Source organism: Porites lutea, chromosome 2 (assembly GCF_958299795.1).
Source record: "Porites lutea chromosome 2, jaPorLute2.1, whole genome shotgun sequence".
Lineage (NCBI taxonomy): Eukaryota > Metazoa > Cnidaria > Anthozoa > Scleractinia > Poritidae > Porites > Porites lutea.
In genome coordinates, this window is record NC_133202.1 from 29095553 (window position 1) to 29119938 (window position 24386).

The 24386-nt window shown below is 39.5% G+C and overlaps 2 protein-coding genes across 2 annotated transcripts; one reads left to right on the plus strand and one right to left on the minus strand.

The window, feature by feature from the left end:
* The first annotated feature begins 251 nt into the window (after window positions 1–251).
* Window positions 252–19443, plus strand: LOC140926001 (uncharacterized). The gene is made up of 18 exons (XM_073375817.1): window positions 252–321; window positions 1369–1725; window positions 2220–2267; window positions 3342–3477; window positions 3738–3809; window positions 3892–3965; window positions 4055–4103; window positions 5820–5891; window positions 6601–6666; window positions 7617–7775; window positions 8701–8772; window positions 9589–9660; window positions 10540–10611; window positions 12894–12968; window positions 14246–14424; window positions 14990–15130; window positions 15864–17402; window positions 18222–19443. The coding sequence occupies exons 1-18, from the start codon at window positions 252–254 to the stop codon at window positions 18389–18391; spliced, it is 3423 nt and encodes a 1140-aa protein (XP_073231918.1). The 3' UTR covers window positions 18392–19443.
* Window positions 19444–21996: 2553 nt separating this feature from the next.
* LOC140926003 (adenosine receptor A2b-like) lies at window positions 21997–23196 on the minus strand. Its single transcript, XM_073375818.1, has one exon. The coding sequence runs from the start codon at window positions 23194–23196 to the stop codon at window positions 21997–21999; it is 1200 nt and encodes a 399-aa protein (XP_073231919.1).
* Between the last annotated feature and the right edge of the window lie 1190 nt (window positions 23197–24386).

Consider the following 24386-nt stretch of genomic DNA (forward strand, 5'->3'; position numbering starts at 1 on the left):
CAACTTTTACAAGCGATTCGTATTGAACATCAGAAAAGTACCTCATTCAGTCCAGCACGACACTTAGTTCAGTGAGAGGTACAGGATTTTGCCGGCTTCAAACTCAAAAGTTGCAAATTATCATGATCAAATCAGCACGTAGGTGTCAACTTTTTAAGGAGTAAATTTTTTATCATTGAATTCAGGTTTATCACTGTCTCCTAAACTGATATAGTGAAGCAACTAAATCAGCCCATAGAAGAACCAGAGACATGTCATATGTCAGAAGAACTGTATTTCTTCAACTTTTCCTCTTTCAAGCAACTTGGAAGGTTAGCCTTGGTAAGTTGTTAAGTTTAATGGATCAAACACTTGAAAGAGTGTTTTATCTAATATCTAAACACAGAGAAATGAAAAACGACAAGCAAAAATCAGAAAAAAAAAAAAACAACCTTTTGGGTGTTTGATGTATTTTCTTACAAAAATACCTGATTCTGGGATTAATCAATTAATTTAAATAGTGATTCCAGAGAGAGAGACATGAAATGTAAACTCTGCATCGTCATGTTCGAAGTCAAGCAACTTGGAAAGTCAGGCCTTATTATTATTTGCTCGGTTATTACGATTGAAAAGAAACTGGCGAATTGACACAATGACATTTATTTACAAACCTATAGCCTGGTAAGAAGCATAGTTATTAGAGGAGACTGGTTATGAAAAGCGGCAAACATCAATGATAAAAACAACAGTGCTGCAGTTTATGTTGGATGCACCCTGAAAGTGCACAATCCTTTGTTTTCTGTTGGCAAATTGTTACGGAATAAATTAATGCAACGTTTTTATTGGTCAATACAATCAAAATGATAGGAATTCTTTTGTATGTTGTGCACTTTCAGGTCCACAAAAACATATAACAAAGGAGTCTGACGGGTTTCATAACCATTCCACTCAATTAACTATGTAAGAAGTGATGTACTGATACCAAGAAAAAAAGTTTCAAACCAATTTCTTGTGCCGAGAACTGTTTTACTTTTGTAAAACGACTTCGACTGGCAGACTGAAAAAGTGTCAAGTAGCGTTTCGCGAAAATGTTTTAACTTCTCATGGGATCAGTTCACAAAGGTTTTTGTTTGTTAAGTACGATTTTTAAAGCTCCTTACAGTAGTGATTTCCTTTATCATTTCACAATGCATTACCTATCGGACTAATTGTGGCTTTGTTGGGGTGAAGCCTGCCTTTATTTATTATTATTATTTATTATTTTATTGTTTAATTTTTATCGCAAAATAAACTTATATTAAACTCAAAAAGAAATAACTCATTTTGCAACGTTTACACATAATATACGCATTTCCTAATTTGTTGCTTTTTGTTTTTTTACCCGCAAAGGAACCCCTTTTCCGGTTTCATATCAAATTTTCAATACAACAGGAAGGATAAAAAGCCCAAACTTCCCCGATCGTTACCCGGACTACATCATCCGACTTTGGAATATTACAGTGCCAGATGGTCATCTTATCAAGCTCAACTTTACTTATTTCGACGTCTCGCCCTTGCGGATCTGTGACAGGGATTTCGTGCAGATTCAAGATGGCCCCCTTGTAACCAGTGACGTCATCGTGCGTATGTGCGGTCGTGTATCACCAGGGGAAACCGTGTTTTCAAGCGGTCGACATCTGCAGATCTATTTTGAAACAGACGTCACATTCTCAAGAAAAGGATTTGATGCGTCCTTCGAAGCTGTTAGTGAGTAGCTTGTTAATTAACGTTCATCCATGCAATGAAGTCGGTCGAAAAAAAATCTTAATTCGTAATTAGCGGACTTATTTCCTTTGCTATGATTTGTTTGCAAGATCGTTTGCGCATGTCGTCACGGCGACCATATTGGTGAAAAAAAAAAAGAAACGGCCGCCATGTTGGTACACCAGGAAGACACTGCTCTGTGGTGCTTGAAACCTAAATTCTTTTGTAAAATCTTGCTTTTTTTTCGAGAAATGTTCAAAGAGCTACTATAATCACTTGAGTGAAAACGATCTATTGGTAATTACAATTATTGATAAACCATTAAATCATACCTCTTTCTAAATCTTTATAAATCATACACGTTCTAAGCAAGAAAAACTTCTATCATTCATCAACCAAGCCAGTGTCCATTTAGCAAATAATTCGCAAGGCATGCGCACCTAGAGGGAATCGATTTAACCTGAAGGTATAATACGTGGAGCTTAATTTTTTTCTAGGTTTAACACAAGATTTTATTGCGAAGAAAGAACATTCTAACTGTCCGGGTGAGTTTTATATTTGTTTGCTTGTTTGTTGTTTTGTTGTTTCCCTTTTGATGAAAAAGAGTTAACCTAATAGGGAAAGCGCTTTTCCAATAGAAAGCCATATTCTTGATTAACGCTTATTGGCTAACGAAAGGGATTAAATTTTCTTACTTCAATTACCTTCCTTTTGCAATCCACCTAGCTTTTACTCATTATTTATACGCAAGTTTCGGACAATGTTTGAAACTACGTTCGGTTTATGCGATCAAGCCATGAAAGTCACGTTTTAGTAACCTTTTTTCTCTCTGGTGTATTAAGTGTAAAAAATTTGATTGAAATTTGATGGGGAATTTTAAGCCTGGTGAATATTAAATACAGTCGACTCCCACTAGTTCGAACCTTCAAAGGAAATCGAGAAAAGTTCGAGTTTATCGAGAGTTTGAAGCAAATAACTGGAAGTAAGGAAATAAGGAAATGGATAGGGAGGCAATTCAATTAAGCAACAAAGTATACGAGGAATTTAAATTTGAGTGACAAAAATAAGTAAATACAAAGAATTGACGCGGTTGTTTTGAAATAACTTCAAAGTTTCGGACTCCAGTACGAAGGTTTTTTCTCCACTTGTCACGCACTCGTAGCATGGTTCGAGTTATCGAGTGTAAAATTGTCTAGTAATGATCTGAAGGGAAACAAAAATTACTTCGAGTTATCGAGGGTCCTAGTTACTGAGGGTAAAATTACAGTAAATGTATGAAGGAAATCCAGGGGAAATCGACTTTGGTTCGAGTTAGCGAGGGTTCGAGTTATCGGGAGTCACCTGTACTTGTAAAAGCTCTACCACTGGGCTACAGGACACTCACAGGAGCTAAGGCTAGTAAACTAGATCCATGCGACAAACATCCTGCATACTGCTAGTACTGGAGTATCGAGAGTGGCCTTTCCCACGAATTTGCTAAAGCTCAGTGGTAGAGCATCTGGACAAATTACCAAAAGGTCATGGGAAAGACTCCAGTGGGAGTGATTGCAATTTTTCTTCAGAGCCGCCTGTGACACTGACTTAAAAAACATGGTTTTAATATGTTGAATGTATTTCAGGTTCAAAGGAAAACCCAAGAGAATGCACTTGTGTTCAAGTTATATCTGGCCGCAAATTTTATCTCAGGGTGAATTGCTCCAGTTTGAAACTCGCTTCTATTCCAACCAGAAGTCTTCCCAACATTTCAAGTCTACTGTGAGTATTAAATGAACTACAAAGCCACAGAAACGTAGCATAGGTTACGCAGTTTCTGTAGTAGTAGTAGTAGTAGTAGTAGTATTAGGAGGAGGAGGAGGAGGAGGAGGAGGAGGAGGAGGAGGAGGAGTAGTAGTAGTAGTAGTAGTAGTAGTAGTAGTAGTAGTAGTAGTAGTAGTAGTAGTAGTAGTAACATCGTTCATTTCCTTCATTAGAAGACTAAGAGGAGCTCAGTCACGACCTTTTGTTTTTGTTTTCAGGGACATGTCAAACAACGAACTACGACTGATTGCAAGTTCCGATTTTACGGGTCTAAGCAAACTACTTGTTCTGTAAGACTCGGAAATTCACTCATTTTTTTTTGTCAATGAAACATGCTTTTGCATGACAAAAAAAATCACCTTTTACTTGCAGGATTCTTGCAAACAACAAGATTGAAAGGGTGGAAAATAGGAGTTTTGCCAGTCTAACATCACTTAGTGAACTGTAAGTGTGCACTGAATAAAGCTATTACGCACTGCCTTGGGACAATACTGGGTTTTAATTTCCTGTTATGCTGGTGACTAAATTTTTACAGTTGACATAATCAGCGATGCCACAGAGTTTCTACAGACCTCTGATTTAAGGTAAGGGGACACCCCTCCCTTCCCCTCCCTACACCATCAAAATTACCAACCCCATTAAGGCAAACTACAGGCGGTCCAGACTTTATGGGAGTTTTTTGGACTTGAATTTTATAAGAGAATGTCCATAATAAATAAAATACGTTCTTAACGTTCTTAACTTGTGTTTCTTTCTGTCTGTTCGTTTCTGGACCCATCTGGAAGCCGTTTTATCGAGTTTTAGGTTTTTGGTGGTACTAAAAAGTTTCTTATTGTTAGTACAACTATCTTCTTTAATTTAATATTCCTATCCTTGACTGCATAAGGACTGGTCACGACACAGTACGTAATTTCCAAGTTGCTATTGGCATTATGAACCCTTTTAAGAGGTGATGGAGACGATAGGAGGAACTAGCTTGGCACTGCTATATAAACTGGAAGATTTTCAGGGATCAACATGTAAAAAGCAGCGTTAAAAGTACATGAACTATATTGAGCTTCGTGAAGTTAAACTGTTACTCCTGACAGAAAAGTTTGGGCAACTGCAGACCTGAACTCCTTACCAGTCCTCTCTCCAAATAAATAAAACTCGTTATAATGCTGCTTCAAGAGAGGGGTATAACTTCGGAAGTTTGTCGTGACAACTGGTGCTTTCTTATCTGCAGTGATTTGTCCAAAAACCGTTTACGACAGGTGAATAGGGAAACGTTCCATGGACTAACCCTCCTTACCTATTTGTAAGTGGCCTATAGATACTGCAATATTAAAACAGACACAAATTACCCCAGTAACAAGGGGTGCGCTTACAGAATTCCTCTTAATTTGCAACCTGTGCAAACAGTTAACAGGAATCCTAATTCTCAAAGAGACTTATCCTAGGGAGCATCACCGATCGAGCACTGCATGATTAACCCACTGCTATAATTACATGAAGATGTACCAACACATAGTTACCTTTCTACCCAGACATGTCGAGCATTATACGTTTCTGGGAAACTGCCCAACTACCCCTCCCCTAAGCCAACATTAACACCTACTTCTCACTTAGGGAAAAATGTTGGCTTAGGGGAGGGGTAGGTGGGAAGTTTCCCAGAAACGTATAATGATTCAACATACCGTAAAATTCCGAAAATAAGCCCCTCCATGTATAAGCCCCTCCAAAAATAAGCCCCCCCCCCCCCCCCCAAACCGGTTACGCAAAAAACCTTCCGTTAAGTCGCCCCTCCAAATATAAGCCTCGCGGGGGCTTGTACTTGGAAAATTGCCCTCAAATACAAAGTAAAACAAAGCAAAAACGGTAAAATTACTTCCAACAATAAGGCTAGCCCAATCGATTTTGAAACGCAAATTTCCCTCCTTAGATAAGCCCCTCCGAATGTAAGCCCCTCCAAAAATAAGCCCCTCTAAAAGGACCTTTGAAAAATATAAGCCCCAGGGCTTATTTTCGGAATTTCACGGTATCTTTCTTTCCAACTGAGTGGACTAGAGTCAGCAGGGCCAAGAAAACTTGGCCATTCCCTTCGTTACCTAAATTAAGGTCAGGCCCCGGGTCCTCAAATGCTGGATAGCGCTATTTATCAACCCGATGATCCAATATCCAGAAGATAAGTATTGGGGAAACCAATATCTTATGGATAAAGATCTACCCAGTAGATAACGTTACTATCTACCTTTTGAACAAATGAGGCCTGGATGTGTCGGATTTTTTTTTTTAATTTTTTTATATATTTTCTTTTTCAGGAAATTAGGAGAGAATCTTATTCAAGTGATTGATGCTACTACTTTTAGAGATAGTTTTTTCTTATTTCGAATGTAAGTTATTTTTTCATTGTCAGACGACAACCTAGGGCTGACCAAGTGATAGCAACGCGAAAATTGGAAATTATTCCATGCGCGTTGATCTCAGTTTCTTTTGCTTTTTAGAGATTTGAGGAAAAACAACATCAGCAAGATGGATAAACAGCCTTTCCGGACGCTGATGTTTCTTCAATCTTTGTAAGAGGATTCAACTTTTTTTATAGGCCATGTCCACACAACGTTTTCGGGAAAACTCTGCTCTTGGTGTTATCCTTGAAAAGACTTTGAAACCTCTGGTTCAATGCACACTAGCGTAATTGCATCGTTTTCGAACGTCTTGATTAAGCCATCGAAAGGGCCCATCTAGTGGTACCTTTTCGTTCCCAGGCTATTCTCGGACGTGCTGTTTTCAATTCGCACATTGTTGCTTTATTATAAGCAAACCCGGATCTTGAATGAATGTTCCACCTTGAACATCCGAGGGCTGAGACATATAGAATGATTCAGGACTGTAGGAGTTAGATAAGGAAGTGAAGGGCATGCCACTGTGAAAGGCATACGGGCTAGAGCGCAGGAGCAACCTTTTCCGAAAAACAAAACAAGGCAACAACAGAACTGAAAAAAAAAAACAGAAAAATATTCAAATTGACTTAAGCCATTGGTGAATTTCAATTTTGGTAATGTTGAATTCATTTTTATCAAAATTCCCTTTAATCCTGTTTAGGAATCTTGATGGAAATGAATTACAGCATGTTCAGTTACAGGCTAGCATGATTCATCTTTCAGTCTTGTAAGTAACCAAAAGACATTGCATTTCATTATTTACCTTAAATTTATTTAACATAGACAGGACTGTGAACCTTGCTTACAGGTATTAAGAATCTTTCAAGCTATTACATGTACTTCCATTCGCGCTGCGCTTACGACAAATTACTGTAGCCACATTAAGAGACCACCAATATACCCGTACATTTGCAGCGTAGGTTTTATAGTAAGTTCCAAAATAACCCATGGAGCTGAGTAACTGTTTCAGTAAAGCTTGAGAAAAGTGTACGTGAAAGAAAGCCCTTTAAAAGTTCTCTACTGACAGCATCAAATAGAGAGAGGCAACTTCTTGTTTAAATTAGACTTAGTGTCAGCTGATTTTATAATTGTGCTATTTAACAGTCGAACCCTGGAAAGCAAACCCTCAAATTTTCTCTAAATTCAACCTGCAAGCTTATTATGGAGACCCCGTTAATACGAACAATTTCTATGGCCCTTTCAGTGCCCCCTTTAACGGGGTTTGACTTATTGTTTTGTCTTGTTTAGAAAATTACGTCATAACAAGATCACCACAGTACCTTCTTGGTCATTTCCTGGATTTCCGATCCTCTATTTCTTGTGCGTATTCGGTTTTTTTTAAAAGAGATATTGCAAAACACTCAAGCGTTTTTCACAGGTGTTCCTTATGGTCAAAGCAAAACCGGGCTTAAAGCTCATTTTTTGAGTTCAAAAATGCAAAGTATAATCCGGTTTATGCAAAAAGAAAAGGCAAACTCTTTTTCTATTTGAGAATCTGTGTTAGGTATTTAAATAGTTGTCGTTTTTGTTTTTTTACCCCTATGGCTTTCTTTGAAACAGTCTTTAATAAACTTTATTCGAGGCTTTCACTAGCTGAAACGTAAGAAATTTTGTTTTATAAAACATTTTTGAAACTGCGCATCATTTTGTGTTAGAAAAAAGAAACTAAAAATTCAGGTTTATGACGTGTATTTGTTCTTTAGATCACAAAAAAGTAGTAGTATTCAATGCGTTATTTGAAATAACGTGCTTTAAATTATTTAGGGATCTTTCATACAACAACATTGCGATCATTGATCCAGAGGCATTCAGTGAGCTTCCTGCAGTTTTGGTTCTGTAAGTCAAAAGTACAGCGTTCATTTTTTGGAAATAAGAAGAGTTTCGTTTCATCGCTCTTAAAGTTCAATATTATTTATATTTAGTAAAAGCAATCTAATTGTACTTGAACAATACTAATTTTTTCAATCGCAATTACTAGAAACATAACTGGATCAAAGCGTGTTCAGTCCATGGATTTGGTACTCTGACGTTTTTGTTACACCTCCCAAATACAACGTAATCAATTGAACGAGAAGGTGTCACATTTTAATGCTCTAGCAAAACTTTCTTTCGATCGTTTGGTCAGATTTTGGAGGATTAATAACGGTGCAACTGAAAAGATGAGTTTTACATCAGTTCTCTGAGCACGCTATCAAGAACGTTTTTCTTTTATTTTGGCTTTTAAATTGTTAGGGAAGTTTGTGGTCTATTAGTTTGTCCTGCCTATAGGCCTGGATAATGGTTTTTGATCGTAACAAAAACCCTCCAAGTGGTAATTTATAACAAAAAGGACAACATATTTTAATAGCCTGCGAGCAAGCTCTCCTGGGCGCTCTGGCGGCGGGACGGGAAAACGAAGGAGAGCTTGCAACTACGTCTCTGAAATTTGAATTCCACTACCAATTCCCCTGTGGCTTCCCGTCAACTGGTCTGTCAGATTTCCACCAATCAGCGCGAACGTAAACAAACATTGAAAACACGTGTCATCTCCGCCTTCAGCATTCTCTCTCGACTTTTGAAATGTACATACCCCTGTATTCAAATTCCAGAGACGTAGTTTCAAGCTCTCCTCCCTTTTCACGCCCCGCCGCCAGAGCGCCCCGGAGAGCAGTCTCTTTCCCAGGGGCCGCGATCCTTTTGTACAGCGACGGTGGAGGCTCTGGAGACGAGATTGGCCGGAGAGCTTACTCGCTGGTTAATATTTTAAATGTTTTTTTTAAAGGCTACTTAGCAATAATAACATTTCATCTTTGGCAAATGGAACTCTCACAAGAATGACCCTCCTTAGGTACATGTAAGTAACATATCAACGGCATGAAATACTTCTAAATATAAACTAGTAATAACCAAAGGTTACGAAGTACGCGCGACAACCATCGAAGGTCAAAACGCTTTTGCTCCGGCGCTGTGATTTGCGTACGTTTCACGTGACAGATGGTCAAAACACGCGTGATCAAAGTGCGTTCTGTTCATTCCATATATTCTTAGTGGAAGTCCAATCGAATGCTGGCTACATACATGCGACGCATGCGTAATAAAAACCTGGAGATTAGGATAGGAGATAGTTAAAGAAATAGATAATGATTCATAGATAGCGCCTCTAAAAAGTGCATGTTAGTCTAGTCCTTTCCTGATCGAATTGAAATTTGGAAATGCTGGTTTTTTAGTAGAGGGTAAAACCCCAATACTCGGAGAAAAAAATGCCTCTATGAAAAAAGGACTGCATGGATGCCTGAATTCGAACCCGGGCCACCGCGCCATCCTTGTCTTGCTACACTTTTACATTTTACTTAAGTTTCATCAATAATAAATTATCTCTAAACTATACAGATAGAAAAAAAATTAACAACACCAATTAAAAATGCTGTACGTCATATACAGTTATTTCATTTACCTTTGTCGGTGAAAGACTTAATAATCCTACGTAACAAGACCGAAAGGTGGTAAGGTAGAGTCATTGTCAAAAGTTCACCATCCCTACTCTGGCACCATGCAGAGAACTCCCGTCATGATGTTTATATATGTTTAGCGTATGTTTCAAAAATACGCTTAGGTATTTTATTCATCAAAGTAGAGCAGTTTTGTAAAGACTGAAATATCTTTTTCTTAGTGATGTCTCAAGAAACCGTATTAGTGTCATTGGCTCCGATTACTTTGAGAATCTTTCACAACTATATTTTCTGTAAGTATCATGGCTCAGGGATCGAAGTGTGAAAGTTATGGGAGCACAGAAGGCACTCCATATAATAGCCTATACGGGGATGCTCCTTAGGAATGGGGGGATACCTACATGAAAGAATAGGAATTTCAACGGCTGAAGTATATGAAAGGGTACGGAAATTTGTCATTACGGTGTGTTTTTGTGGGTGTGAAAAAGTCGAGGTGACGTTCTGGTTGGAGATTTATTCATATTTAAAAGAAAATGCATTTACAGCAGACTGCGAAAAAAAAAGTTTTAAACTAGGTATGTTAGAGGGGTACCATTATTTTGTCAATAGAGGGTATACGAAAAGGGTACATTTTCTGTCAAAATTGGTTCATAAAAGGGGTTGACCCTTGGGTGGACCCTCCGCAAGAGAGATAAGTGTAAGTTAAAAATTCTGTTTAGCGAAACTTTGGAAACCTGGCACCCCATCCTTCCATCGTTTTCCTGTTTTCTTCTTTTGAGCAAGCGACACCGCTCTCAACTCGGATCAAGACAAGTCGCCGTGAGCTCGCTGGCAGGATTTATAAGGGGGAAGTAACACAGCAGAAGTTGCACCCTGGGTGCTAATAATTGGAATCATTATTAGTTACCATCAGCGCGCTTCATAAAAACTACTTAAAGGCATATGTTTCTCGCGATATTTAATCTTTGCACTTATGAAAGACAAATATTAACAATTCAAAGAATAGCCAGGATTTTGGACAGATTAGAAGAACATGTTCCAATAGCAGCTTATGCACCTGTTGATGAAAAAATGATTCAAATGCCAAAGTATAAAGAAATAAAACAATGTTAAGACAATTTCAATGATATTGACTGACTGACTGGTTGATTGATTGATTCTGTATTGCTCAGGAATCTGGCGAACAACCCAATTCGTAGAATAGACAGCAATGCGTTCAGTTCAAATCAAAGGCTGAAATATTTGTAAGTAACTGCATTTTCGTAAAATCATCGGAAATCCTCGGAACAGGTTATTATGACTATTATCATGAAATAATATCCAGTAATTCACAGGCATACATCTTAGCCTTTTGACTAAACGATGACTGCACGATGGAAAGCTTATTTGGTAGTATAGGGTATCTGACCGGAGAGCAGTAGTAGAGCCGGGTTTGATTCCCGACCAGAAGAACCTTTATAGGCATTCCAACCTTGTTCTCAGGGTCGTTTCCTACTCCGTAGCTAGCGGGGGGGCAAGACCTGTTGAGCCAGACACATCAAGTCCGTGGATGGATTTGTTTTCTTTAGACTCAGTTATTTGGATGTTAGTGACTTGCAATTGTTTGCCATTTTCATATTGGAGGTCGATTTTTCGGAGACATATCTCATGACAAGCTGCTGAAAATAGCGTTTCGAAGCCTCCAAATTTGAAATTTTCTGGGGGGGGAGATACCCCCAGACCCTCCTACAAGGCTCGTGTGTTCGGCACTCGCGATAATGCCCCCCCCCCCCCGTTACAAAATCCTAGAGAGAGAGAGAGACTATCCTGGCCTTGTCACATGTCCGATTGACAAGTGAAACATTCGGAAGCGGGCCTTTTATTTCGTTTATACTCTTCTCTCTCTCGCACCGTAAAATAGTAAAGAAAGTGCTGCCATTGCTTACACATGGTTGAAAATTTTAGTTCTTGGATAAGGATGAAAAACTCTCTCCCTCTCACAGTACTTTCACTTAAGAACTCTGCATATAAACTAAGACGTAAAAAACCTACCAAAGGACCTACCAACTCTCGGGCAGTCATCACTCCTATAAATTTTGTTAATGTCTATCTCAATTTACATTCACATTGGGCGGCATTCACAATCCATGTCTTTACTACTTTGCCAACTGCGCGGCAAGCAGCTCGACAAAGTCCGCGACAAGGTGTTGAAAATGTCTCATGATAAACCCTCGGAAGAAAGTGAAAAAATGTAAGAGCAGAACATGATAAGAAGTACATAATGCCACATAGCGTCACTTCATATGGATTTTTCCAAAGAAAAAAATGATGATGTGAGATCTTGGTAGACCAAGTCGGATCGGTAGGGAGCAATACAAAGACATCATGTCACATTGATTACCAAAGCCGTTATCAAAAACACTCGCAGGAGTTACCGTATCGAAATCAAGTTCAGTTCTTGCGGAGGCTGAGATAAACGATAATGACGCTGCAAAAATTTGGAAACAGGCAGATCAACCAATCAACATAGCCTGATGACTTCAAAAAAACACGACAAATAGATTTTGAGGTTCTTGGGCGAATGGGCTCCAACATAGCAGAATTCTCTGCCTCGAAGGATGCTAATGAGCTTCAGGCTGCTTCCTTCAAACCTACCTTCAAATAATAGAAACATGTAATACTCACGGGTAAGAGAACTTTGAAGCCGCGAAAAAAAAAAAAGACATAAAGCATTTCTTGCCAAGTTTACAAACATTGCCGATACTTCGGACGATTTTTCCCACGAGACTACAACTAATGCTTCGTGTACAACCAAGTGACTCTTTATTTTTTCAGAAATCACGTGACTTTGCATACTTTTGTGATTTGTTTTCCAAATTAGGATACGCTGCAAAGCATACCTTTTCTTCGTGACCTATGAATATAATTTTCCATCTATGGAATTTAAAAAAGTGCAAGATGATCACAATTTTTTGTGAAGCTTTGCTTATATTAGTTTTGTACAGGAAAAGCCCAGACCTGAACTGTCCTGTTCAGGGTACTGTAAGGCTATGTCCACATTATTAATTCCGGTTAGCTTTTGCGCCGGTATGAAAACCATATCGGATAGGGCTTCAGGTGATTTCGGCGCGATTTCTGTGACGGAGAGATATGGGGTGATGTGTACTTTAAATATCTAAATTCAAGTTATCCACCATTTTACTCCAATATTCATGACTAATTTTAATAGTGCATTATAAGATCCACAAAGTAAAGAAATAATTATGCGATTATGATAATAATAACAAAAGAATATCATATGTTATCATAAGCATTGCTATAATTCTCCTTTTTTAAAAAATGTTCTTATAAGATTACTTCGCGAATTCTCGCTAACTGGCTATCAAACTCGTTAGGGAAGTAAAATTTACTTACTTGTATGGTAAAAATTAGATGATAAATCGATATGACACATTACAAAAAACATGCTTTATTTGGGGATTCTTACAGTCTTTCCTCAGCAGGTTCGCGTTTCCCAGATGCACACTAGCTTTGTTTTACTCGACAGGATTTTAATTTCTAATTCAATGGATGTCCTACGACCATATCATTTGCTGGGACCACGTGATCTGGTGGTAGAGTTGTAAGTGATTATGGTTGTTTACCATGAACAAAAAGTTTCCAGAAAATCCGGGTGGAAAGAGAATGGAACTAGAATTTTTGGGTTCCAGCGGAAAATTTCCGGGAGCAGAGGAAAATCTGAAAAGGTAGTCCTGTTTCCTCGGTCGGAACAATCCAGACAGAAATTCGCGTTCCTTTTCTTTGCTGTCATCTTTGATACCGTTTCAGGCCTTCGCGGCCGTTATTCGGTTAGTGGAAACGATTTGTACAAATGGTAAACGCGATTACGGAACGAAATTTACCAGTGCAAAATTTTGTTTACCATATTTCCAAACCTTGACCCATGTAAATGGTAAACAACCCTGATGACTCTTTTCTTTTGTGAAAACTGTTAACATAATTGTGGCATGGTAGATGCTAAAATTATTACAATCTCACACAAATCACGGAGAAAACACCAACTGAAAGAATTTGATTCCCAGAATTGTTGCAAGTTGGGGCACTGCTTGTCGTTTTCTGGTCACAATCAGGACAAAAATGTGCTAAACTTATGTTTGCAAAGGGAAAACACTACTATTTTGATGCCATTAAATGTACAAATTGGAAAAAGTAATATAATATAGATGGGATTTCCTAAAGGGACTGAATTTAACATTTCACCGGCAAATCTGGCACTCGCTAATCTGACTCTACTTTTTGTATTTGCCATGCTACGAATCAAAGTCTGCCCCAGGTTGCTATCAACTGTAATATATGTAAATGACCCAATAGCTCCTTTTCCCAGGCGTCAAAACTAAATCTCTGCCGCCGCTTATCGAAATAATAGATTCGAGGACGAGAACGACTACGAGCGCGAGATTTGATTTAAAGTTTTTTCGCGTATTGTCAAAAAATAGACTCCCCGGAATTCTTCATTGTACTTTTTTTTTTCACCAGAAAAGTTGGTACTGTTATCGTCATTGAAGGAGGTTATGCCCTCTCCCGCTAGCAAAATGATAAAACTTCTTATATTTGATAACTTGTTCCCGCCACTACGACACTCTCGCTAAAACTCGCAGAAGACTGACGACGGCTACCACGTTTTCCCGCCAAAATGACGCTGGCTCACGCGCGAGCACTACTTACTATTGAGAAAATCTCGTACTCGTAGTCGTTCTTATCTCAGAATCTAAAGGTCTCTAATGATTCGTTGACCTCTGCACCTTGGCTGCACAAAAAGTAAAAGCCACGACACGATTTTCTGGCTTAGGCCCTGACGCGATTGTGATGACAATAATGGAAGGCTCATTCATATCACAGAGCGCCATCCAGTGAACCTGTCAGATATGATCTACCTAACGAAGTCAATTTGGAAATTTTGGTATCTACTCCCGGGTTCTCTTGCACTTATGTGGGCAATGAGAATCTCACAACCTGCTTTCCTTGTCCTCTTGGAACATACGGTGGAACTCAAGGCGACTGCATTGCATGCCCAGCAGGTTTGTAATATAAATCACTTACATTAGCTTTTTTCCGTATCGACATGACAAACACAACCCCACAAAAGACAAAAACCATGACAAAGACGGTTTCACTCACGTGGCCAGAAGCTATTCAAATTATACACATTTATGTAATTTATCCAAACATATGTAAATTCATGCAAATTTATTGCGACAAAAGAAAGCATAAGGAACGATGTCGACACCCATAGGACTGGTTTGGGATACCAGCATGACCGCCGTTTTATTTCCATGGGACACCAACATGACGGACGTGACGTTATGTGGAAAGGCTCCATAGATCATGACAGGTCATAAAAAGCTCGGCAGCTGAAAATCTTTAGCTTTACTTTCCTTTAGATTAATTAGGTATGATTAGGAAGACACGGTCTTTCATCCTCATACAGGCAATTTAACTTCCTCCTAACAAGGATTTTGAAAAACGGTCTAGAAGAAAACATTTGTATATATTCAACAAATGATCACATGCATTGTTTAGGTTCATGATAATTGGTGAAACTTATTAAAAATGCTATATTTAACTGGAGCCGCTCTTTTCCAGGCGGTTTCTATCAAGACGAGTTCGCCTATGCAGGGAAATCAACATACGGTGTAGGGTGTAAACTTTGTCCGTTAGGTCACTATGTATCACAACATGCTGCCCCAGGAAAGGCGACAACAGATTGTATCTTATGTCCACAAGGCAAGTGAAATTAAGAAATGGCTTTAGCACTTATTCGGCAAGTTTGATGGAAATGGTCCTTCACATAACTAATAAACAATCTGTTATGCAGGCGGTTTCAGCATTTGAGTTTTGGGAAAGAATCTCTGGAGACAGGGTAAATGCCATTTAGAAACCCTCTGTCTTTGTTCCTAAAAGAATCCGGTATTTTTAAATTAGAGCCAAATTCATAACGTCGACGTCTCTAAAACCCTACGTTTTGGCTACCCAGATAAAATACGAGAAGAGCCCCCACGAAACTACTCCGCAAAGAGCTCCTACATAAAACTACTCCGGATTGAAAAACGTATACGAACATCTTTCCCCAAAATTACCTGGTTAATATATACCGTTCTAGAGGAGCGGGATTAAGAGGTTACATACCGAAGTTCTCGGCTCACTTCCGTTGTAAACTTCAAGAGTGGAATCATTCGAGTATACGTGCTCGATTAAAGGACTATGAATCCAGTACAGTTAGACAAAATCATTTCGATGCATTTGGTGACAAGAGACAAATTGGAAAAGCTGCAGTTGGCTTCCTTAACTATAAGACCCATACAGAAATGATGACACATTATAACCTCAATCAACAATCAGCAATCAACAGTACGTATTTAAACTGAATATGGTAGGGAGATTGGTATTGGAAAAAATTGTTAGTCATACCCAGAAACGTTGAGGGTGATTCTGATTTTACTATTACTCTCTTTTACAGGAACGGTATATTCAGAATATGCTGGTTTTAAGGGATGCGAGTGTCTTCCCAATTATTATCGGCTAGATCGATTCGGTGCTTGTAAACGATGTCCTTTACGAGGACTAACTTGCCAAAACGAAACAGTGTCGCTTCAGCCTGGCTTCTTCTGGAAATGGTCGTCAAATGAAAGTCTTGGTAACTACCAAAAGTTCTCAGCCGATCTTTTAATAACGGACAGTTCATACCAACAGCCACGATTTCAAGGAACAGTACCACAGGTATACCTGTGTCCATTGTCTAAAGCATGTCTTGGAGGTATGGAATCGAAGTGCTCTAATGGATATGGTGGTCCCCTCTGCGCCGTGTGCAGCAAAGGGTATTACCAGTTGTTGAACCATTGCCGCAAATGCCCTGAAACATTGTGGTTTATTATACAACTGTGTGGAAGTGGTATTGTTATAGCCATTCTGACTGCAAGCATCGTTCTGGCAAGAAAGAGAAGATGTCCTTCTGGAAGGACGATGAGCGATATGATACTCGCTCGTCTAAAAATTGTCATTGGTTTTTATCAAGTCACTTCCAGTACCTTGAACACTTTTTCGTACGTGGAATGGCCCGGTGCGCTGTTAACAGTAGTGCAATACGCCAATATTGTACAGTTAAACCTCTTGCAGATTATTCCTTTACAGTGCTTTGTAGACAACGTAACGATGAATGCCTACACGAGATTTCTTGTTATTATGGGTTTAAACATTTCGGTGATACTCTTAGCGATGTTAGTTTACCAGCTTCGAAAACTTGTGCTAATCAACAATACGTCTCTTAGCAGAGATGAATTGGACGAAGCTCTTTCGTACAGCAAAACGCAGATCTATCGAGTCGTCTGTCTCGTGATTTTTGTCGCCTACCCTTGGACATGCGAAGCCATTTTGCATCTTTTGTCCTGCCAGGAGATTTGTTCCACCGGCCAAAGAGATTCATGTCGGTACTTTCTTCGCGCTGATTTCACTGTTCAATGCTTCACCAGTCAGTACAACAAGTACATAATACTAGCTTACACATCGCTTGCCGTGTTCATAGCCTTGCCGGCGGTTACCCTATTCCTGCTATGGAAGTATCACTACAAAAAGATCTTTCCAGAAGGGCAAACCAAAAGTTACCATGGAAACGAAATATCCATTGGTCTCAGTTTCCTCTATGAAAACTATTCCCCAAGGTGTTGGTTCTGGGAACTCATCGAAGTTTCGAGAAGGGTTTGGCTGACTTTGACGATTTTTCTTCTTGAAGCAGAAACGCGAAGCCATCTTGGCGTAGCAGCGATTACGTCCGGAATATATTGCATTCTGGTAGCTTACTACAAGCCCATCAGTGATAAACTCGAGCACTGGCTGCAATTGATCTCACTTCTCGCCACGTTTGTGACCATGAATGTTGGAATGCTCCTAAAAATACCAGCGGAGGAAGCGTATTCGAATGGCCTGGTTCAACTGAGAGACTCTATGTTTGTTTCGGTGGTCCTAGTAGCGGTGAACGTCACCGTCGTTGGACTTATAGTAGGTAAGCAAAATTACAGTATTATAAACGCTTAATGACTAGTTCCAAGGGAAATAGCAAGTGTTTGATTCGAGGGAAACAAAAACGATCAGCTTCCCGAAGTGATTAAGTGATTTGTTATATAGCCCACTTTGAGCAACCTCAACGTGCACAAATCTATGAAACTCTCCGCGATATTCGCGGTTTTAAGTGCTTTCATCATTAGGAATCTTACGAATCTACGACGGCGACGGCGACGGCAACGGGAACGTCAAAAAAGCAATAGGTTTAATGAGCATTTTAACAACTCCGCACGTGCATTACGTTTTTTTGTAAATTTCTTTGCCGTCTCTGCACATTTGGCACGTGAAGTGACCAAATTTTAAGTTTACCTGAGAACGGAAACGGCAAGGCGATAAATTCTACCATCTCTGTCTGAACTCGGGCGCTACCCCCGGCGGCTTCAGCTCCAAGCTAAAAGCTTAATCCCCTTCTTTTAAGTAACAGGGTGACTTGAGATAATCGCGAAATAGTTTGAAAGGATGAGAAGTCTATTTTTCAGCCACGTCTTAATGGACGTCGCCGTTGTCGGATCGTAAGGTCCCTAATTACGACGGCGACGGCTACGAAAACGTCAGAAAAGCAAAACAACAAACTTTGCATATCATAATTTGCACCTACATCACACTATTAAATCAGTATATTTCTTTGCCATCATTGGATTACGACGTAAAATCAGTTCCGTTTTAAAAACTTGCAACTCGTGTTTTATCAAGTTAAAAATACTCCTGCTGATTAACAGTTGCAGTTGCAACGCGTTTTCTCTATTTATCTCTATTTTAGTGCACTGTACAGTTACCTTGATCAAAGCAGTTAATCAACTGAGAAAAAACACACACTGTGGCGTCCAGTGTTGCGTTGCGTTCATGACTCAGATGCTTGGAGCTGGAGAACACGATGCTGACTTTGAGCCAGGAGAGATTTCGAATGCAACTGTATTCCAACCTACTTAATAGTCAGTGGATGTGCCAATAATTGTGCACATTTCATTGTATAATAAATCAATAAACTAGATCAAAATGGTTCATTAGAATAACAGTAAAGTAAAGAACCTTGAACATGTATATAATTTCGAACGACAAGAGGAGCCCATAACCCTAATCTCCAGAGTGTTATTACGCATGCGTCCCGTGTATGTAGCCAGTATTAGTTTGGAATTCCACTACGAATGTATGGAATGTACGTAACGCAATTTGATCACGCGCGTTTGAACCTTCTATCACTCGTAATCTAATCACGCGCGTTTTGGCTATCTCTCACGTGAATCTTTACGCAAGGCATAGCGCTGGGCTTCGGTCGTTGTCGCCCGCACTTCGTAACCTAGTTTGGTTATTACAAGTATTATCTTTTAAAGTCTTTTTATGTAACTTTTCAGTTAGTCGGCCATTTAGTAGGACCTTGAGGGTTTTGGAAAAAAGCCTGAAGTTGATGCGTTCAGCAACAAGTAGCCATTGGAGCCTAATAGAAGGATGGGCGTGAAGTGAACGAAAATAAGAGATTCTGAATGAAAATCAATGCAGTTTGTAAAGTTTGCATTTAAAATGTCACATTCCATGGACAAAACCATCTCATAACAAAATGTTTCAACATCTATCGCAGTTTCGTTTTGTGGGTGTTTCTTCGCTCTCATGGTCACCCCAAGCGCGAAATAAGACGGTCATTCAAAAAAATCTTTCAAAGATTATTAACCCAAATGAACCAGATCCCTGCAATTGTCGACAGTTTTAGATAATTTTAGCCGTACTTTGAAACACTGTAAATTAAAAAGATCTGTTTCAGCCCAAAAGTGCCAACTTTTTTAACCCTGCTGGCCAAAGTCTGATTCAGCTTCTCCTGAAGCTATTTGAGCTTCATTTAAGCCAAAACAGCCCTAATCAAAAGCCCATTCCAGCCCACGCTGGGACTCATTTCGGCCGGTGGATCCAAATCACTGCTAGGTCTGTATTGGCCCTGATTAGACCCAAAAACGAAAATGCCCCAATTTTTGAAGCTGAAACGGATCTTTTAATTTACAGTAGAATGGTTATATATAGATAGCAAAAATTATTGTTCCACAACAAAATAACTGTGTATGAATGTAGAAGAACACAGAAGAATAAATAAATGCCAAGAAGGAGCACGGGCGTGAAAGTGCAGATCATAATAATTAGAATCGAGTTGCCAATTTGTTAGGAAAAGCTCGCATGTAACGAAAATAAACAAAAATGGCCGTTTTCATGCTAGAGACGGACAAGACAGACAATCAGTCATCAAAAACTGTTTAAACACTGATGAAGTCAGACGGACAGCAAGCCCAAAATAGAATTGAAACGACCCATTTTCAAATTAAATCGGATTACTCGACAGATATAATTATCCGAAAAATACCCTTCTAAGACGGATAATCATCAATCTCTAGAGCGAACATGGAATGTTACTAAAAAAGGCGAAAGGGGAGCGGGGAACGAGCACGGGGAACGGGAAAAATGAAAAATGGGAACAAAACCTAACTTGAACCCTGGCACTATCATTATCTTCATTCTCTTCATTTCTAATACTCATTTTTCATTTTCCCGTTCCCTGTGCTCCGAGTAAACGGCCACATACGAAAACACGTGACCTATCACCTATAAAACCCATAACTAATGAATATTTTATATTTTCAGCGCATCCAAATACGGATATTCCACATTAAAACTGTGCTTGCTCCAGAAAATTCTCTGATGGATTTTAATTTGTCCAGATCAGACTTCTTGGAATGCGATGTAGTATAAGTATATGACTTTTTGCGTGAAACCCATATCGCCGCTTGGTGAACCCGAGTAAACAGCACCCAGCGTGGAGAAGTCCAGCGTAAATAAAAATTATATATTATATAAAAATAATTACAGTATTATTTGATCAAAAAAAAAAATGAGCTAAAAATTACGTTGCGTAATCGCGACCAGCTGTTACCGATCAGAAAATTTATTGTTATTCTTCACGAAAGAACACGAGGAGTTCTTCAGACGCTTTTCACAACAGTTTACAATCAAAATAGAGTTGCCAAAGAACAAAGTATGCAAACTCGTAACCTGCCATACGATTCACTGTTTGGTTATCTGGTCATGGCTTGAACTACGTACGCCGGTCGGCTAAATGTCCTATCATGGGGCGGTTATCGCCATAGTTAATCGCGAAGATTGGCAATATGAAATAAACGTTTTACACTAAGAAAGTATGTCACTATTACGACTTTTAAAAATATATAATAGGCGTGCCAGTCCTATACATGCGATCCACACTCGAAAGTTGGTCGGGTAGACTATACGGAAGCCATGGTCTTGGCCGGCCTGGAGTCTCTTTTAAGCCCAATTTACACGGCCGAAAATTTTTGGCAGGGCTCGGATGAAAAAAGTACGCGTACCAAAAAAATTGGTTCGGCACGGATAGATTTAGTCGTGTAAACGACTTTGCCCCATCCGTGCCGGACCAAAATTTCACCCGTGCTCGGACCATGTCGAGAGGTAGTCCGAGCGCGGATAAAACTGGTACGCGATCGTGAAAATCTAGCCCAGCTCGGATAAAGTGTGCAGTGTAAACGATTAGCCGTGCCGAGCTAACTTTTCTCTGATGAGCCTTCGTGCCTTTGGTCAGCACCAATGTGGGAGAGCATGTACAGATGAGCTTTTTCGTTAGTTCAATATAAACCAAAAGTTCACTAAACACGACAGTAGTTCAATGACCACACGTTAGTTCATTGATGAGTGTGGACAACATGCAGCTGCGGGAGAAATAGCCACAAATACTTTAGAATTTTTTAATATAAATGTGTAGCATCAAGAGATCATTCTCTCTTGGTAGCATTAACTAAGTGGTAAATACTTTTTCGTTGGTTCAGTGTGTTCAATAACCACACAATAATTCAATAACCGCACTAGTATTCAATGACCACCCATTTGTTACTTGTGCGTAGACTACATGCAGCTGTGGGAATTCTAAGAACTTTTCGTCCGCCATGTTTTTACAGAGGAAGCAGCATGCGCACTAGGCAAGAATCGAGTACGCTGGCCGAGATGTTGAGCCTTTTACCCGTACCAAATCATAATTTCACATCGTTTAGCACGGTAGAAAAAAGAACGTGTAAATGAATAATCAGTACTATTTTTTTGGTACGCGTACCACTTTCATCCAAGCCGCGCCAAAAATTTTCTGCCGTGTAAATGGGGCTTAAGTGACAGGAGAGCAGGAGCTTGTAAACGGTTTATGGCTACTGCACGCCAAATGTCCCCCCTTAAGAACATCATCCCCTCTCCTGCCGCTGTTGAGTCTCATTACAGTATAAGGGTCCAACTTCCAAGAAATCAACATGGTCATACTAGAAGAATTAATGACTTTGTAACTTATAAATTTCAGTGAATGTATGTAACTGGTTAATTGTATACGGCAATGACCTTCCCCAACAATTCAGTTATTGCTGCAAGTGGGTGAAATAAACAGAATATCTATCATCTTTTAAAGTGAATCGTGTTTTTAACGCTTGTCTGCAAGGAGTTTCGAGCGCTTTTTACGCCAATGCAATGCCGAAGACAGCGCAGGGTTAATAGTCAACTCCGTTACGTAGGAGAATCATCGGAGCTGACACGGTTCTTTTTAAAGTCGTTTCACTAGAATCGATAGGAGTAAGTTCTAACATTTTCGGAAAATTACACGATACTGATCTTTTCAGACGAACAAGGTTCTCTACTTTTTGTATCTGTTCATTATCTTTCATGGTACCACGCACCTCTTTTTGTCTGGTGAATCGCACTACGTACCCTGTATTCTTTGCTTTAGGTTTTTTAATCTTCAGAATCTCGAGCACGGCGTTCCTAAAACGGCAGTCTCTGTAGCAGTAAATGAGTGGATTAACCACAGAATTTGAAAGCACCAGTGCCTCCGCTATTCGCCATGATGACATTTTATGAAGAATGGGAAAAACCTCAGCCAGAAAAGCGACAGAAACAACAGGAACGAAGGAAAGAATCAGTGCCGCTGTAACCAAAGCAGTAGTCTTAGCAACCCTGTTGTCGATTTTCATTGTCATTAACTGGCTGACCTGAGGAATAATTTTATTGAATTTGCGTTTGCGAACTTCACGGTATATCATGACGTAAAAATATACGATGAGTACTAGAATACAAAGTATTGAAACAGCTGGAATGGTGAACATAATCTGTTGGACGATATTATTCTCATCCCCACCGACCGCTATAACAATGAGGTTTGGGCTCAATACGAATACTGTTGCTGAAATCCATGCTATCGTTGCCAGCTTTTGCAAGCGGCCTTTAGTCACTATAACTCTGTAATCCCTCCATTTTCGAATGGCCACGTACCTCTCCCAAGCAACCAGTGCCAGGTGGAAAAGCGAACAAAATGTCAGAGTGAAGGTGGACAAGGAAGTTACCTCATCTAACGTGCAAATATTTTGTTCAGTCAGTATTTGATAGACAAGAAAGAATCCTTCTAAAGCAGACAACGGCACACATATACCACCGCCTACAAGGTCCGTAACGGCCAGACTTAACAACAGAATATTGGAAAGTTTCTGCAATTCTTTCCTTTTCTTTACTGCTATGATTACTGACGCGTTTAAAAGAACTGCAGCAGGTGAGATTATAGAAGCGAAAGAGGCCACAACCCAAGGCGAAATGGTATCACTCACCTCCCATACTAATTGTGGACCACGTGGACAATAAAACGTTGACCTGTTTGTATTTGAGAAGACGGTGGCTGTTTCGGTCTCTTTGTGGTCCATGATGATGAAACGCCCTCTGGAGTTAACTCTCTGCTTTCTTTACGCTGTCGAACGATCCGCTTCACAGCCTTCCTCAGGCTTCTAGTGATTTTAAAAGGGTGAAATTCTATTATAAAATTTTCCCAACATTATCAATGAATAGGCACTGAATGTGAATTTGTGATGATCAATAACGAACCGGAAAGAAGACAAGAAGAACCAATTAAAACAGGATGCGCGAAGGAACCCAGAGGATGCTGTTAAAATTGACGTGGGCTTTCGTACCGCTGAAATTTTCGATTAAATGCAGCCGGGATAATGAACTATACGTGTAATTGTCTGTTAACATGTTTGTTTGAATATTAACCCTATTTTGTCCAACATAAGAAATTACAGGTAATTGTCGGTCAAGTTCGTTTGCTTCTGAGTTTTTTTTTAATTTGACTCACACTGCCATGACAGTGAATGTGAGTGTTATCACTAAATAATACGTCATTGTTGCTCAAAAGGAATTGCTAGGAAATTAAACACAAGAGTACAATCAGATTCACATGCTTCCCTAACTTCACACTTTCTAAGGACGTTTCACAGAAGAGTGGTGTTTTCTTAAAGTGTATATGACACGAAATTTATCAAAAGTGATTTTGTCTCCAAAAAGATTTCTCGAATTTTGGCCTTCTAAAATTACTTTTTAACTGGGTTGCCTCAAAGCACGCCCAGTTCGTAATTCTGGTTGATTCGCTTGTCTCCGCTAAATACGGGCACTGTTAAATATTAACCCAGTTTAACCCAGAAGGCGTTGCGTGTTTCGACGAAGCATGTTTTCCTATTTCAGCCATGTAAATTTTGCAGCTGCAACTTAAAGTTTGCCTTTTCATTACTATATTTACTTCTGTTTTATTGATGCAACACACGCCTTTTTAGAGGTCTAAATTTCGGATAAGGGTACGGACTCGGAGACGGAATTTACACATTGAGAATTTCGCACACAAATTCATCTCATAGCCTGCGAAGCTGGCGGTTTATTTGCTGTTGTTTGGCTTGGCGAGAGGGCAAATGAGCGGTGAAGAGAAATAGGAACCAGAGCAAGGTACTTATTAGTGCAAAGTTTGGTGACTTTGCATGCCGTCTCACCCCTCCGCACCCTAAAAAAGTTTAAGATCTGAACGCTCTGAAACGTGGCTATTTTTTGCATTTTTTCATGAGGTATT